Source organism: Ammospiza caudacuta, chromosome 21, assembly GCF_027887145.1.
Source record: "Ammospiza caudacuta isolate bAmmCau1 chromosome 21, bAmmCau1.pri, whole genome shotgun sequence".
NCBI classification, from domain to species: Eukaryota; Metazoa; Chordata; class Aves; order Passeriformes; family Passerellidae; genus Ammospiza; species Ammospiza caudacuta.
Window position 1 is genome coordinate 6124691 of NC_080613.1, and position 16605 is coordinate 6141295.

The window sequence follows — 16605 nt, forward strand, 5'->3', positions numbered from 1 at the left end:
AGCAGAAGCAGAGACACATGGCAAATAGTTTAACTAGAAAGAAGCAATAAAGTGCATTGTTGTGGGATGGGCTGCTCTTTCTTTCCATGGAACAAAATTGTTGGCCTGTTTGGAAAGGCTGGCTGTGGAGGACAGGAATCAGAGCCTTGTTCCAAAGGCAAGGTAGCAAACTCCCAGCAGTGAGAGACAGAGCAAACCCTGAGTGGGATCCTGGGGCTCTGCCAAGGCAAGGGGATCTGGTTTCTTTACTCTCTAACATTGTTCTGGTCAGTGGTGCAGGGGGAGAGTGATGGACAATCCTTGATTTTCCTTGCCAGGCCCAGGAATTCCTGATTAGCTGGAAATTTGATCTGTAAAGACTCAAACAAAACAGACGAATTGTTGGAAACCAGATTTTGAAGAACTTGACCTTTTTGGAGATCTGATCAGATGCCAAAAAATGTGGGCAGAGGAGTGAAACAGGAGGGGTTTGTTATGTGTGCTTGCAGAAAAAAATCCTTAGAGAGATTGTAGGGCAAAGGTTTATTCCAGAGAGGACCCAATAATCCCTCAGCCTCACCCTGGCTCTGGGAATCACAAGGACCTGAGTGCACAGAGGTGTGTGTGAGAGCTGGAGCTCCATGGGGTGAGGCTTACCTTGATCCCATCTGGCCCCAGCTGCCCGCTGTCCCCTTCCAGCCCCGGCTCTCCCTGTGGACAGAGCAAACACCATAAGGCTGTGCCCAAATGTGCTTTGTAGCAGTGATGAGAGCCCAGCCCTGCACTCTAACACATGTCCTGTTTCATGTCCTGATGCTGAACAAGGAGCAGGAGCAGGAACTCAGCCTCCTGCTCTATTCTGAGCCAGCTTCTCCTCCATGGACCCACTGTGGGAAAAGGAGCTTAGGCTGAATTCATTTAACCTGGGCTCTCCTCCTCCTGCTCCAACAACTGACCTCAGTCCTGGGAAGGGACAGAGCCCCTGCCAGCCTCAATCCATGCATTCATCCCCCTCATGCCCACACAGTGCGTGCAGTGTTTCCCTGCTGAGCTGCCTCTGCTCCAGCCTGCGCAGCCCCTGGCAAACAGGAGGGGTCTGTTCCCCCTGTGCTCCCACACTGCCCCTTTCACACTCACTGGGCATCTCAGGGGCTCACAGACCCTGCTGGGCTCAGGCTGATGGGCTCTGGGGGGAAGGAACAGGGGCAGGTCTCAAATCTCACAGTGACTCTGAGATAGGTACAAGACTCTTTTCCCCAGCCTGGCTGTCAAAGAAGGAGTCAGGATTCTTCTGTTCTCCTTCTCAAGGCTGTTTATTGTTTCTTATCTATAAAATTCTTCCTCCTGGCCCGCCGAAGTCTATCTGGCAGGTTGGGTTGAGGCACTCTGGTGTTGTCTTTTTATACTAAAAACTACATGTACCTTATTTACAATAAGTTCCCAATACCTATCACCTGTGTTAGACAGTGAGCTTCTATTCTAAACCAATCTAAAAATGCCAGCATCACCCAGAAGATGGAGGCCAAGAAGAAGAAGAAGAAGGAAAAAGGACAAGCCACGCCCAAATTCCTCCATGTTGGGACCCAGAGCCCCCATTCTAAAAACCTCAAAAATCTATTTTTCATCCTGTGGTAAATTCACTGTCATTCTACTTAAACTTTCATGGTTTGTAAATCCTCATATAAGGTTGTTAATTTTTTTCATGGGTCAAGATCAAAGGCACAGGGGTCTTGTGCTGTGTGCCAGGGTCTCTGAGCCCCCTGTCAGGGTCCTGAGTCCTCCAGGGCAGCCAGAGGAATTCCCTGGGTTCCGACAGGGAGGGATGCAGAGAACAGGCTGGGGACAGCAAGGACAGAACCCTGGGGAGCTGGTGAGGCACAGAAAGTGGCCAGGAAATGATGAGGCACAGGAGGTGTCCATACTCACTCTTTGGCCAATGAGACCTTGCTCTCCAGGGATCCCCAGCTGGCCAGGATCACCCTAAAGGAAGGAAGCACAGACAGGGACACAAGCTGGTTACTGACACCGAGGGAGTGTGAAGTGCTTCCCATTGCACTCCTAATTTTGTCTCTTTCTTTCCTTCTCCCACACAAACACCTTCAGCTGAGGCTTCAAAGGGGGCTCAAAGGCCCAACACAGGGGCAGCAAAGGACACATCTCACAGGCTCTGTTGCAATGATGCAAAGATGGACAGGACGGGGGTCACAGAGGGTCTGAGCTGCTTGAAGCTGCATTTTCTGGCATGGCAAATGGATCCTGTCAATGTGGCACTGGGGTAGGATGGCTACAGGGCAGCTCTCTCCCAGGTGTGCCCATCCAAGCCACTTGCTCTGCATGGAGGAGAGCTCAGGAAATGCAGAGCATTCAAGGGAAAAAGGTTTGAGATATCCATAAACCATAAATTCCATAACCATAATATCCAGAAATTCAAGGGAAAAAGGTTTGAGATATCCATAAACCATACATTCCATAACCACAATAACCATAACTTCCATAACCATAATAGCCATAAATTCAAGGGTAAAAAAGGTTTGAGATATCCATAAATTATCAACTCCATAACCATAATATCCATAAATTCCATAACCATAATATCCATAAATTCCATAACCATAATAACCATAAGTTCAAGGGAAAAAGGTTTGAGATATCCATAAACCATAAATTCCATAATCATAATAACCATAAATTCCATAACCATAATAACCATAAGTTCAAGGGAAAAAGATTTGAGATATCCATAAACCATAAATCATAAATTCCATAATATCCATAAATTGAAGGGAAAAAGGTTTGGGGTATCCATAAACCTCATCCCCCAGCAAACTGCTCTGCACAGACCAGTCCTGGTCCAGCTCCTTCCAGCCTGGAGAAGGAGCAGGACAAGACTCTCACTCCAGAGCTTCCCAGCAGGTCAGGGGGTGTCTGTGCAAATCATCATGTCCTGCTCCAAGGAGGGCCAGCCAGGAGCACTGGAGCTCAAACACTCCTGCAGTGTCAGGATGCCAAAGGCACGGTAGCTCCAGTGAAGTGTCAGAAGATTTGCCAAGGAAAACATGGCAAAGGATGGGCTGGGGGGTGGGAGGGAAGAGCAGCACAGAGGAAATTGCATTTAATCCCCACATAGAGTTTGTTCAAAAGCTCTGCTCACACGAGCAAATGTTCAGAGCAAGTGGGTTAGGATGAAATAAAACCCCCTCTGAGCTGCCCAGCACTGGGATTTTACTCAAACAAAGAGATGGCTTTTATGTGGACAAGAAGGTGCATTCATGGTCGGCAGCAGGGCACCCTTCCCCCTTAACCATCAGAGGAGCTCAGTCCCCAGACAGCTGAGCTTGGAAACTGTGGCAGGACCTTGTCTGAGGGTATTTTTAAGTCTGAGACCTTCCTGAGACCCTGCTGGTTTTGAATTAAAGGCTGCCTGGATCTCTGAGTCTCAAGGACTCCTCTCTCCATTGAGATTTGGGATCTGCAAAGAACTGAGCTCCATTTCCCAGGCTCTTCACAGCTCTTGAGGGACAAGATCCCTGGGATGGGGCTTGTCCCCAGCACTGACAGCCTGTCCCTCAGCATGGGGCTCAGGAATTTGTAAAAGTGGCTAAAATTAACCCAGTTTTAGGGTTTTTAAACTGTATCTTTTATTGAATGCACTATCTGCTTTGGGATGCCGGGATATCCAGCAGATATGGATATGCTGGAGAGTAAACCTGCAATGTCACTCAGTCCTTCAGGAACACAAATTATCCTTTATCTCCCCAGTCTGACAGAGAAACCACACTCAGGGTTTTCCTTACCTTCATGCCAGGTTCACCTGCAAGACCAGGTTGTCCCATTGAGCCTGGCGGTCCCTGGGAACAAAAAAACCCCAACAAGATAATGAAAAAAGCCATTGTAACAAAGCAGAAAGCAAGATCAAAGCCATAACTCCTTTAGCAGAGCTCTCCTGGGACAGCCAAGCCCTGGTTGCAATGCAATTACCTCCCTGGAGCTGGCTCAGGGTCCAGAGCATCAAAGAGGCCCCTGGTGCCTGGGAGGGCTCTGAGCAGCTCTCACACCTCCCCTCTCCCCAGCCTTTCTCTGCTCCTTGCAGTCCCTCTGCTCTCTGAGGTTTGTACCCCAGCAGGGAGCAGCACTGGAACCAGCAGGGATGGAAGGGAAAAGGTCCAGAACTGGATTTGGGAGCTCTTTGCAAGGGTCCAGCAGGCTGGGCTGGTACAGGGGGGAACAGGAATGTTTGGCTGTGCTCTTGCTCTTGCTCCCTGCAGCCACACCTCCCCATTCCCACCTGTGTGAGCACATGCTCTGCTCCAATAGGCTGCTCCTGATGAGGGGAAAGCTGCCCCACATCTCCCAGCTGAGCTTTGCCCACATTCCCAGAGAAGCAGGGGCACCATGGTGCTGCTGCTAAAGGGAGCTGAGGGCAGCAAGGTGACACTGAGCCCTCCAGCACAAATTTTGGCCAGATTAGCCTTGACATCCATCAGCCAGCTGTCTCTGGTTGTACAGGGCCAGCAAATATCCAAAGGCCAACACCTGGGCTCAGATCAGAAACCCACAGCCCAGGCTGGGCTGGCAGAGAGAAAGTTTCTCCCTCTCGTGTGAGCACAGACTCTGGTGGAGGGGTTTGGCACCCCTCAAAGAGCCAAAAATGAGTGCTTGACCTGGAAAAAAATAGGAATTAAGATGGAAAGATGGAAGATGTGAGAATGACCTTGCAAACTGTTCTCACTGAGTCCAGCTCCATGTGCAGCCCCTGACAGTGGGGTCACAGTCATTCACTATCTTTAGTACCAAGATCTATTGGGAGCTTTCATCTTTGTACATTTGCTCCTACCTCTGAGAAGCGTGGGGAATGAGAGTCTGTGAAACCAGCTCAAAGATGGGACAGTAAAGCTTCTCTTTAAAGGATTTGAGTGGTTTATTTACTTATGATATTTGCATTCCAGACAACAATCTCCCTTCTCTTTACAGTTGGGAATAAAGGAAAAAAGAGCACATAGTCAAGGGAGCTACCCAGGGAATAAAGCCAGTTCCTGGCTTGCTGAGGGGATTCAAGCAGAGGAGGGAGCAGGGTGTGTGTTGGGTTTGTGAACAAACGCTCGTGTCACGCAATGAGAAAATTCAAGCTCCAATGAAAGCAAAAATCCTGCTTTGGTTTCTCCAGAGGTGCCAGTGCAGAGAAAGGCTCCTGGAAGAGTTACAGATTTGAATGAAGGTCTGTACTTTCTTGGTTGGCAGCATCCAGAGTGGCTCAGAGCAGCTTTCCAGCTCCCCAGTGTGGTTTACCATGCTGAGAGCTCGCTCCATCCAGTCCAGCAGCCATGAGAATGGAAACTTTCATGAGTCACACACTTTGCATAGACTGCATTCAAAGCCACCTTCATGTCTGTGTTACAGCTCAGGACCTACAGAAAGGAGCTGTGCAAGGAGCACTGGCACACGTGATAAAAGAGCCAAGACTGTATAATTTTAAGAGGAGTAAAATAAACCCAAAAGTGCAGAGGAGTTGGGGGAAACCATGGAGGCATCCCCTGCACTCCTTTGGGGCAGTGTTTGGCAGCTGCTGGTCGGTTTTGGTGTGTTTGTGTCAGTGCTTCATGGCAACCCCAGCCCAGCAGCAGCAAAGGCGTCTCTGAGCTTCCTGCTGGGGCTGCCTTGGCCATCTGGGCAAACCTGGGTGTGTCAGCAACAGCACCAGGGAGAGGGAAGGACTGGCACGCAGTCTGATTTGTGCTTGTATTGGCTCCCTGGCTCTGCACATTGGTGCACAAAGTTGGTCCCTGCCGTGGTCACCCTTGAAATGCATCTTCTGTTGGGGAGATGGGTCTGCACTTCCAGCAGCTGGGTGTCTGTGGCCTGTGGTGGAAAGGGTGCTCAAATTCCTGATTTTCACTGTTTGTTTTGGAAGCTGAGTGTCAGACTTCAGGGAAATCCTTCCTGCTCATTCCACACTGTAGGTGTGAAGTTTCCCTGCAAGGTCACTGCTCCCTCAGTCCTGCACTCCTGAGGGAAGGGGAAAGCAAACAGCAGCAAAGCTCACACCTACCTTCTGCCCCATTTCTCCCAAAGGCCCAGGTGGCCCCTGTGGTCCTTGGGGACCCTGCAAAATAGAGACACAAGGCTCTTTTCACACAAATGTTTTCGTTTCTGAAGGGCCATCACTTCCATGGTCTGTAAGGTAAAACTCCAGTTCCCTCCCACATCTCAGAGGAATTCTGTGCAAGATTTGGCTAGAGGGATGGGGAGGCCAGCAGTGGGTGTGCTGAGGCACTTTAACAGGCAAAGAGCTCAGAAGATCTTCATCCTCCTGGCTCCCATCTGAAACAACTGCAGTGGCTAATCTGAAAGTGTCTGGTTTATTCTCTCCCTTCTCCTTGAGCTCTGTCTGTCCCCAGTAACTCCCCCAAAGCTGTGGGCTCAGTTCTGACACCATCAGCCTTCCTCCTGCTCCTGCTTCCACTCCAACTCCTCCTCTTACATCTGACCCTGTCCCAGACCCAACCTTGCCCTTCTTTCCTACCTTCCCTTCCAAAACCCACCCCAGGCTGGATCCTATACTCTCCCTGCTAGATCCATGGCTCCGACCTTGTCTCTCCTTCTGGCTCCTAGGACTCTGGCCAAGTCTTTCCCATCTCTGACCATGCTGGAGTTGGCAAGGACAGAGAAGCTGGGGATGGGATAAGTGGTGGGAAGAGACAGAGAAAGAAATGAGGTGTCCATGTGCAAGCAAAGACAGATGGAGAGAGAGTGATAAGACACTTGCCGGGTCTCCTGGAGCCCCTTTTGCTCCTGGAGGTCCAGAAGGTCCTTGGATACCCTAGAAAAATTAAAAACACCAGGGTCAGCTCCTACCCAGCAGCAATCCTTCACATCTCGTGGCAGAAATGTGCATCTCAAAAGTGCTGCAGTGACAGGAGGGGAGAGGTGGCCCTGCAAGTGTGAGATAGGGTCCAGAATCTTCCACCTGGACCAGGACTCAAAATTAAGGACTTGAGGTTGTGAAAGGAAGCAGAAGGGATGGACACTTACTGGGAAGCCGCGTGCTCCAATCTCCCCAGTGTCCCCCATCTTGCCCTGTGAACACACAGTTACAGCAGTTATCACCTGGGGATGTGCTGGCACACCTGAGGTGCTCTGAGGACACGTGGCTGTGCCCAGGGCTGGCAGCTGTGGCTCTCACACAGGACATACCTGCAGCCCATCTGGGCCCACCCTGCCTGGCTCCCCTGCTTGGCCCTGCAAAACAAAGAGACAAAACCAATCCAGCAGGAGCATGAGCTGTTGGTGATGCTATTCTGCCCCAGCCCACCTCCCCTAGCATTTTTATGCATCAAATTTCCCTTCCAGCTCCCTGCAGCTTTTGAGAAGCCAAATACCTGGGATAATGCCCCAAGGAACACCCAACCAGCTGGGAGTGTGGGCAAAGGCCCTGACACCAATGCTGGATAGATTTCAGTCTGGTTGTAAGAGACTCATCCCTGCAGGTTGATCCTCATGGAGCAATTGAACATCCCTGTTCCTGGGGGAGGATGTGGCCTTGATCCTGCCCAGAGCATTCACAGCAGAGCTGGGAGCAGCCTTGGCACTCACCTTGGCACCTCGCGGCCCTGGCTCGCCCACGGGGCCATCAGGCCCTCTGGCACCCTAGGAGGAGGCAAAAGAGAGGCAGAAATAAGAACACAGAGGATATGGCTCACTGGAAAATCCAGCTGTCACTTTGGCTTTGGCCACCAGGACAGCCCATGAGATCAATCCTGGCTTAGCCAACTTGTACCTGCTTGGGTTGAGCACAGCAGCTCAGAGCCCAGGACTAAAAGGATTCTTTCTGTGTTTTGTTGCCTCTTTCTGTGTTTTTGTTGCCTCACTGTTACCAGCATACAGCACTTTTTATTCCTGTTAAACCAACTACCAACCACTAACCCAAGCCAGAGGAGAAAAGCAGGCCAGGAACAACCTTATTTTCAGACAATGGTTACCTCACAACAGTTTTGTAGTGCACAAACTTGCAGTTCCAGCATTATTGACAGCAAACCTTTTCCTTACTAGAAACCTTGCTTTTCCAACACCTTTGCCCTTAACCCTTGCCACACCACACTGTCACATGGTCCCAGTGGTGGTATAGAGGGGCACAACCCCCAGTACCTTCACATTGGGCCCCAAATTCCTCCCAAAGAGAAAGGTGTATTTGCTGGCAGCTGAACTCCAAGCCCTCAGCTACAGCTGAGTGATATTTGAAGATCTGGCTGCTGTTAAGGACCAGGCAGGTGCTCATGGATATGGAGGCGGGGAGGGTCTGGTGCCATGCCTGGCCTCTGCTCCTGGGTGTGTGAGTGTGAGGTGGGCACAGGGGCCTCAGGAGGTGTGTGGGACACATGCCCTGCAGCAAATGAGCCGGTGTGAGTAGCTAAAATTAAACAAACAATTCATGGTACAGCTTGGGCAATACTGAGGAAGGTGCATCCTTGTTCTTTTAGAGGGTTCCAAGTGAGGAGAGCCCTGGGAAAAGGGTAAGGATAGGATCAGAGAATCACAGAAAAATTGGTTTGGGTTGAAAGGGATTTTAAAAACCATCTATCTTTCAAGGGAAGCTGAACACACAACCCTCTGCACCATTCGACCCCCAGAGACCAGTGTGTAACACAGACAGAGAATAAAGAGCCACAGTGAAAGAAAATAAAAGAGTTAAAACAGGGTGTATGAAGATACTCTATGAACAGACATCATGTTCATAATCAGTTCATGAGCTCAGTTAGGACTCTTAGGCACTACTGCAGTATAAATAATAAATATAAACACAGAGCAGTGCTAGGACGTAGTGGTAAGAGGAATTCTGAGAGCTGGCCAATGCAGACAGGGAAAACAGGAGCCAATGTGCTTAATCGGGATGCAAAGGCAGTGCCAAAAGTAATAACAGGGCTAGGGAGCCAGTGTGTTAGAAAAGCAACTCCAGGATGACAGGCAAAGAGAGAGACTCACAAAGAAAAGCAGTGTACAGCAGAAATGTATAGGAACCCCAGCCAAATTATTACAGCAGACAAACATTGTCAATATAAAATAATGCAAAAACTCCTACTGAGCTTGGCAAAGCCCTGTGCTGCTCAGAGGAGCAGAGACTGAATAACCAAGAGCCTGCATTGCACTGCCAGTATGGCACAGCTCTGAAGAGTGCTCAGCCTGGCCTCCAGGACAGACAGACAGACAGGCAGACAGAGGGCTGTGCCCCAGATGGGACCCCCACAACCAAAGGGGTGTTTCACACCTGGGGCTGTGCTGCACAAATGTCACAGCACCTCTCACCAGCCCAGCACCCCAAGTGCTGTGGCTGATGCTGGCCCCTAGATCAGAGAGCAGTAAAGACCAAAAGTTTTATTAATCCCTGTCCCTGTAAACCTCAAAGCACAATGACAAAGACCAGAAGGTCACTTAAAAGCTGGGTAAATGAGAGCTGGAGTCAGACAGCCCTGCTACTGTGGCGTGGTGGGAGAGCAGGGCCTGGAGGCAGCTTGGGGCTGCCTGGGGTGATGGGACAGCCAGCAAACACCCAGACCTGCACTGGGGAGGGACGTGGCAGCATGGGTGTGGTGTTGGCACTCTGGGAAAGCACCCTCAACAAACAAATGCTCATCCTCCCTGGAAAACAAACTGTTCCCCTTTTCTTTGAGCAGCCACTTGGATATTTTGTGCAATTACATCTCTACTGTCTGAGAGGATGTGGTGAGCTGCTAGACAAGCAGGGGGAGGATGTGCAGAGGGCAAAGATTCCTTAGCTCAGGTCTGGAAGAGGGAACAGGAAGCAAGAGGGACATGGAAATCACAGTGATGACCCAGGTTAGAGTTGGGAAAGGAACTGGAATGAGTCTGGGCCCTCCAGCCCCATCTTCTGTAGCCTGTCCTGCCCTGTCCAGCCCTTTGCCAGTGCAGGGGCTGCTCTGAGCCTGGTGGGGTTTGTTGGGTGCCCTCAGTGGTGGCTGTGGCTCTCACCAGGGCTGGCTGGGGAGGTTTTTACAGCATCCTCATCTCTTTCAGCAGAGCCCTGTCACAGCATGGCAGGATCTGCCAGGGCAATCTCCCTTCCCAGCAGTCACCTGCCTAATCCCACCACAGCACATCCCATTGGCATCTGACCTGAAGAAGGAGAAAGTGACACTCTATTCTCAAATGCATGTGGCAACTTCATCTTCTTCAGCCTCATGGGCTGAAATCTGGGATAAAGGCTTCCCCTAATCCACCCTGACAGGAAAAGCTACATTTAGTCAATTAGCTAAATTTTTAAAACTCTCTTTTACTGACAACACTGGTTAGAGATGAGAGAGTGAGGTCCTGGCAGCTGTCCAGGGTGCATCCCAAAGCCAAGAGCCTCAAGGCTCCTGAAAGGACCTCAAGGTGCCTTCCCCTGTAGGCCTGGCAGCTGGGCTGACCACAGCCCCTGGGCTCCCCTGGGACCCTCAGTGCAGGCCAGGACAGCATTTCAGCATTTCCCTGTGCTGAGCCACACCAAGCAGCACTATCAGATACCCCAGGCTAAACAAGGGGCTCCCACAGTGGCTGGAGGTGACAGCTCACAAAGGCAGGCAGGGGAACCCAGCTCCAAGCTTGGGCCAGGAGAGGCAATAGGGATATATCTGCTGCTGAAGCACACAGTGCTCCTGCAGAACTCAGCAAGGTGTTTCTGCAGAGCAGTGCTGCATTTGCTGCTGTTAAACCCCTACTCAGAGCTCAGACAGACAGTGAGCAGCCTCCCTAGAGCAGCATGAAGCAGCAGGCAGTAGCTCCTTTCCAGAAACCCAGAGCTCCTTCCTTACCCAGTTATCCAAATATTGATATTTTGCTATCACAGCCTGGCCAAACAAAAAAGCAAGCAGATGCCTTGAGTGAAGCCAAAGGGAGACATCCCTGGCCATGGATCTGGAAAAGAGCTTTTCCTCAAACACTTCTAAGGCTTTCTCAGTCAACCAGAAAGATCCCTGGAAGCAGAACAATAACCTCCACTTCTCCATGAACAACAACTCAGCTGGGCTTGGAAAGGCAAATATTTCCAGGTTTGCTTAGATAACACCACTTTACAAATGCCTGGCACTTATAAATTCCTGCAGTTGGTGATGCCGGAGATCACTGGGTCCATGTGGCAGCAAAGGGCCTGGAGTGCAGGTGTGCTCCCCTTATCTTGGATTTACAGGAGTGGATGAATGAATGGCACAGTGGAAAAGAGAAATGTGTTTTGGGATTTGAAAGCTCCCTTTATCACCTGAGCCAGAACCCAGCAGCGAGAGGATAAAATTCTAGAAATATTGGAAGGCACCTTGGTCAGGAGAACAGGGCAGGGAAAGGCACTTTACAGCAAGATTCCAGGTGCAGCTTTGGAACGTGGGTCACAAAATCAAGGCTCTGGTTGATATTCAGCCTTTCATGGAGACTCCCAGTCTTTTTGATGACATTATCCTTAGGAGACCACACGTTTTCCTGCTGTGAGGAGCTGATTAGCAGAAATGTGCTTTAGGATTTAAGTGACATAGGACAAGGGGCTTGCTGGACCAACTGCCTCCAAATTTAAACCTTGGTTTGGTTAAATAGTTAGGTTTAAGCATAGCTTAATACATAGCTGTCACTAGCTGGATGTTAAGCACATGTCCAAGTGCTACACTGAGTACAGATGAAGGGAAATGAGCCTGGGCTCACATGTCCAAGTTTCTCCTTAGGGAAGACTACAAAGGAAATAACATTTGAGGAAGATTGTTCAATATCAGTTTGGTGGAATAAACAAAGACTTGTGAAGGAACAATAGCTCTGTCAGGACTAAAAAGAAGGTTGCAATTTCTAAAAAGCTTTTCTTTCTACAATATACATATCTTGACACTGTGAAAGCTATCACAACATAAATGCAGACCCCAAAATGTCTCCATTGTTCTTAACAATCAAAACCATATTTGCTATTTACATTTCCTTCAAAAGCAGAATAACTTTAATGAAGCATCCACAAACAGAGCTCATGGAATCCACAAACATCTGGCAGGGGCTGCATTCATGTTTCCACTCTGAATTGAATTACACCCCTTCTGTGAGCTGGGATAGACAGAGGGTAATGGCTGAAATTACAGTTGGGGGATCATTTCCCCATCCTGAGTAAAGCAAGACCCTGAATCACAGAACCAAGTAAGCAAACATAGGATGCTGTGTGCCTGGAATATCTTCTGACAGTAGGAAGAGAAGGAAAATGTGAATAAGAGAGATTTGAACCAGAAATCCTCCAGGCAGGAGATCTGCTGGTTCTTACAGTACTGACTTTCCTGCATCAGATCCACTGAAATCTGTAAAATTTTACAGCAAAGCCCAGGTTTGTCCTTCCTGCTGGGGATCTCAGAAAGTGCATCTCTCTGCCTCACAAATTCTGCATGGATGAAATCACTGCAGTGCTCAAACACCACCAGATCTCCACCAGAGCCCAGCCCAGCAAGAGGAGCTGAGAGCAGGAGCACCAGCAGCAGATCCAGAGGCTCACTCCTTGCTGGTCAAGCTTCAGGCAGAGTTTTACCCAGTACTGGTGTCCTTAGGGCAAGACGGACTCCTTAATTCTCCCTTTTCCCCAGGAACTTCCTCCTTCCTGCCTCAATGCTCTGCACATCTTGAGGTGATTTTTGCAGGCACTGCAGCCTGTCAGGTACAGCCACTGCTGCATTCCTGGTTTGCAGGGCTGGGATGCACTCTGAGGTCTGGCTCCCTCTGTGGAGGCATCTCCAGAGGGAGGGAGTGGCACAGGACCTGCTGGGTGAACATCTGGAGAGGAAATGTAAAGCCAGGCCATGCAGCTGAAGGTCTGTGCTGCAGGATGTGCCATTCTGAGCATGGACAGTGCTGGTGGCAGCTGATGGTCCACAGGATTTCTCTGGAGGGTTTGACACCAGGCAACCTCCTGTCCTGGGAGTTGAATCCAGCTGTCCTTGTGGGCTGGGGACTGGAGGCCAGCATGGATGTCAGAAGCTGAAGAAGGACTGGAGGCCAGCATGGATGTCAGAAGCTGAAGAAGGTTTATGTGAGGGAACCTTGGACAACCCCAGAACCAGACACTGCAGTGCCTGTGCCTGCTGGAAGGAAAAGGACAGGGATGGGGATGGATTCCTGGCTGGCAGCTGGGAGGAGGCAGTTCCTGGACTCCTTCTCTGTCACTGCAAACATTTAAGGCACTGGCAAAAGCACCTGATCCCCTGGGAGGACCCACCTCTCCAGAGCCCTCACATCAGAAGGTGTTTCCTGCTCAGCCCTGGGCTGCAGTTTTACCTTGGGATATTTTCCACCATCCATTCAGAGCCTGCCATGAAGGAACATCTCCAGTTTCTCATCCAACATGATCATGGATGTCCCAGAGAGCCCAGTTAATCCTGCTGGGCAGCACAGGGGAACCACACTCCCTTTGCAAGTGACCCGGGGAGGGAACTCCATGGGCCTTCCCACCAATGGGAGCTTTCTCTTAAAAGATGAACCCTGATAAACATCTGCCAAACTTGGATGTTACTGGCATCCTTCTAGATGTGATTTTAAAGTTCAGAGCAGTTCCAGGGTACATAACTCTGTGGTTACAAAGCTTCCTAGTTGGTTATTCCGTTTTCTTTTGCTGGTCCCAGCTATTTGAAGAAAACATTCACTCTGGCATGGGGAAACACAAAATTGTTGGCTGTCCTGAATCCCCCCAAGCAGAAGTTGCAGGAGAAGCAGAGAGTGGGAGTAGGTAAATGTATAGTTTACTCCAGTGTGTGCCTTTGAAAATGAAACAAGGAAACAGATCCTTGGGGGGACAAATGCAAAATATGTTGTTGTTGGGGCCTTCAGCACATGCTTCATGTGTGCTGGCTATTAATACTTTGTAAAGCAGCTGGACAAGGAAAAACAACCCAAAGCAGGGATGCTGCTCCAATAAATATCTAACTGGAGAAGAAAGACTGAAGAGCTCAGTGGGACGGGGGCTGGATGTCACAGGCAGGAAAACAAGCAGCTTTGGCAGGTCTGGAGGTCACTGTCCTGTCAGCTGTCACCCAGACAGAGCAGGGAGAGCCACACAGGAACTGGCTGTGGGTGTCTGAGCTCTTTATGGAGGGAAATGGGAACTCACAGCCCTGCCAGGGGTGCCAGGGAGGCTGGGGCTGGGTGAACAGTCACCTGTGCTCACAGGGTGGTACTGTTGGGGTGTACACATCAAATCAGGGCTGGAAAAGTCCTTAGAAAGGCACAGGACACGTTTATAATTTGATCTAGTGACAATGCAAGGCACACCTTCCTCACATGCCTGTGGAGCCCTGCTGGAGGTGTCAGTCCTGCGGGACTGCAGGGGAACACATGGGTAGAACAGCCCAGCTCTATTTCTGTCAGCCTTGCCTCTCAATTCTATGTCATGACATAACATTTCCTCCTTCATCTGCCTCTGGTTATATCACAACACTTCATATCTCAGCTACTTTTTCTCCCACAGCAACAAAGGCACCTTTTCTGCTTTTCTACCTGCACCCTTTCCCACAATTTCAGACAACTAAATAATCATCATCCTCACCAGAAGCATCCATAAACTGTGTTTTGACGTGACAGGTAGCTGGAAAAAACAGTCTGGACCATTTCCATGATAACCTCTACTCTGGGCACCCCTCTGCCCTTACACATCCTTTGCACCCACTTCCCTGGTAAGATTTGTTCAAAGACCTTTATGAGCAGCAGAAATGTGTCTGTGGAGGTGCTGCCCAACTTTTGCTCATCTTCACACCCTCAGACCAAACCACATTTAGCAGATTATTTTTCCAAAGTGTGGAAGAGGAGAGTGATGAAAGCTCAGTGCTTACCCTGCGACCTTTCATCCCTCGGACCCCTGGTGCACCCCGGGCTCCTGCTGGACCCTGCAAGGGGAAAAGGACACAAAATGAGGAAGGCAGCAGCTTTGGTAGGACCCTCCATTCCTCTGTGATCTGCAGGGGCCTCAGAGGCAGACCCTTGACCAGCAGATTGGTTCATTAAACACTTGCTAAAAACATCACCATTTTCACTTGCCTATAAATGGCTTTTTTTTGGTCTTTGGATTGTGAACATTTAGGCCAAAGATCCTGGCTGAGGTTTGTATGCTTAATGACCTGCAGGCTGTTATCTGTGTCAGCGGTGTGATGTGAAGAGTAGTTGAACATCCAGAATCCTCTCTGAATCTATTAAAAGCAGCTGTTTCTCAGCATCTGTTCAAAAATAATAATAATAACCAGGATCTGGTTTGTAGATGTCCAAATACTAAATCAGACACCTCATCTTGGGTATCCAAGTTTGATCTTTTCAGCCAAATACTGACTTTATCTTTAAGTAACTGTTGCCCTGTTAATACTGCATAAATATTGATACTGGCAGATAGATCCTAATTTAATGTGACTGTTGGTGCTGTGGATAATCTTGTTCTTACAATTACAGAAAGATTTCAGGTTTTCTTTTAATCTGGATTTGTACACACATGATTCATTAATGTGCATACAGAAAATGCAGAAAGCCAGTTTTTTCCCTGCTAGAATATTTATCAGAGTAAAAAAACCAAAAAAGGATATATTTATTTAACAGTACTTAATTTTTTATCACAGCTTTTAAACCTGATATTAAAGTTAGTGCCTTTCTGCTGTCAGAAAAGAAAACCTCAAAATGACACATTCACTCCTTGCTCTCAAACATTCCACATCAAATTTGGCTTTTACATGTTAATAGCTTTTACCAACTGTCAGTCCTGCAAACCCCACCACAGATCAGAACAGAACTGGACTGTGATCTTCCTGCTGCTCCTACAACTGCCATTTATGAGGATTCTGCTTTTGTGCATGGTGTGTAAGTTCAGGATATAAATGCTGAGCTGTTCTCACTGAGGATGGAAAAGGCAGCTGAGTGTAACTGTGTTTGTGATCACAGAACATCTCAGTTTGGTAGTGAGGACAGTGGTGACTGGCACAGGCAGTGCATGTGTCAGAGGCCTGTTTTATAGAGATTTTTATGATAACCATGTGCTGAAATGAAATCCTTAGCTGGTATTTGGAATCTCCTCTGGAAGTCTCAGCCTATCCCAAACAGCTTATGAAAGTACAGGGACAGAAACATTCATTGTGATGGCAACAGCTAGATACCCTGCTGGAATTCCAATGAACTGTTTAGGATGAGATAAGTGACCTTAAATATTCCTATATATACACATTATTTCCAAAACTGTATATAAACAGAAAAGATGCACCATAATTGTGAGTAAGAAGAGGAAAAAGGAATTCACAAACCTCAGGAAGCTGAAACCAGGCAAAGGGCAAAGTTTCCTACCATTGACTTTGCTCCCCATTTCCAGTCATTTGTTGAATTAATCAGCCATCACTGCTAAGGCTCATTCAAAGATTTTAACAGTTTAGGACAAACAAGAACTGCATGCCTCAGGTCTGGCTTGAAAGGCAAGTAAGGAATGTTTGGTGGAAAAACAGCTGGAGTTAATGAGTGGGGATTTGATATTAGGAGATTATTTGATTTACTGGCTCTGTGGGGAAGTTTGGCTTATTGAATTATGACTTTTTAAAATGCATTTGTGGAGCAAACATTTTGCTTGGACGAAATTGTTATTTGCCTGCAGGAGAAGAGGGAACTGAAGGA

The 16605-nt window shown here is 48.7% G+C and overlaps 1 protein-coding gene across 1 annotated transcript in view; it reads right to left on the bottom strand.

The window, feature by feature from the left end:
• COL27A1 (collagen type XXVII alpha 1 chain) overlaps positions 1-16605 on the bottom strand; it is a 144797-nt gene that overhangs the window by 38224 nt on the left and 89968 nt on the right. Inside the window, exons 28-36 of the mRNA XM_058818232.1 lie at positions 14799-14852; positions 7570-7623; positions 7171-7215; positions 7009-7053; positions 6743-6796; positions 6026-6079; positions 3774-3827; positions 1906-1959; positions 637-690 (exon numbers count right to left, since the gene is read on the bottom strand). Of these exons, the coding sequence (XP_058674215.1) occupies positions 637-690; positions 1906-1959; positions 3774-3827; positions 6026-6079; positions 6743-6796; positions 7009-7053; positions 7171-7215; positions 7570-7623; positions 14799-14852 (468 nt within the window). The remainder of the gene's footprint in view (positions 1-636; positions 691-1905; positions 1960-3773; positions 3828-6025; positions 6080-6742; positions 6797-7008; positions 7054-7170; positions 7216-7569; positions 7624-14798; positions 14853-16605) is intronic.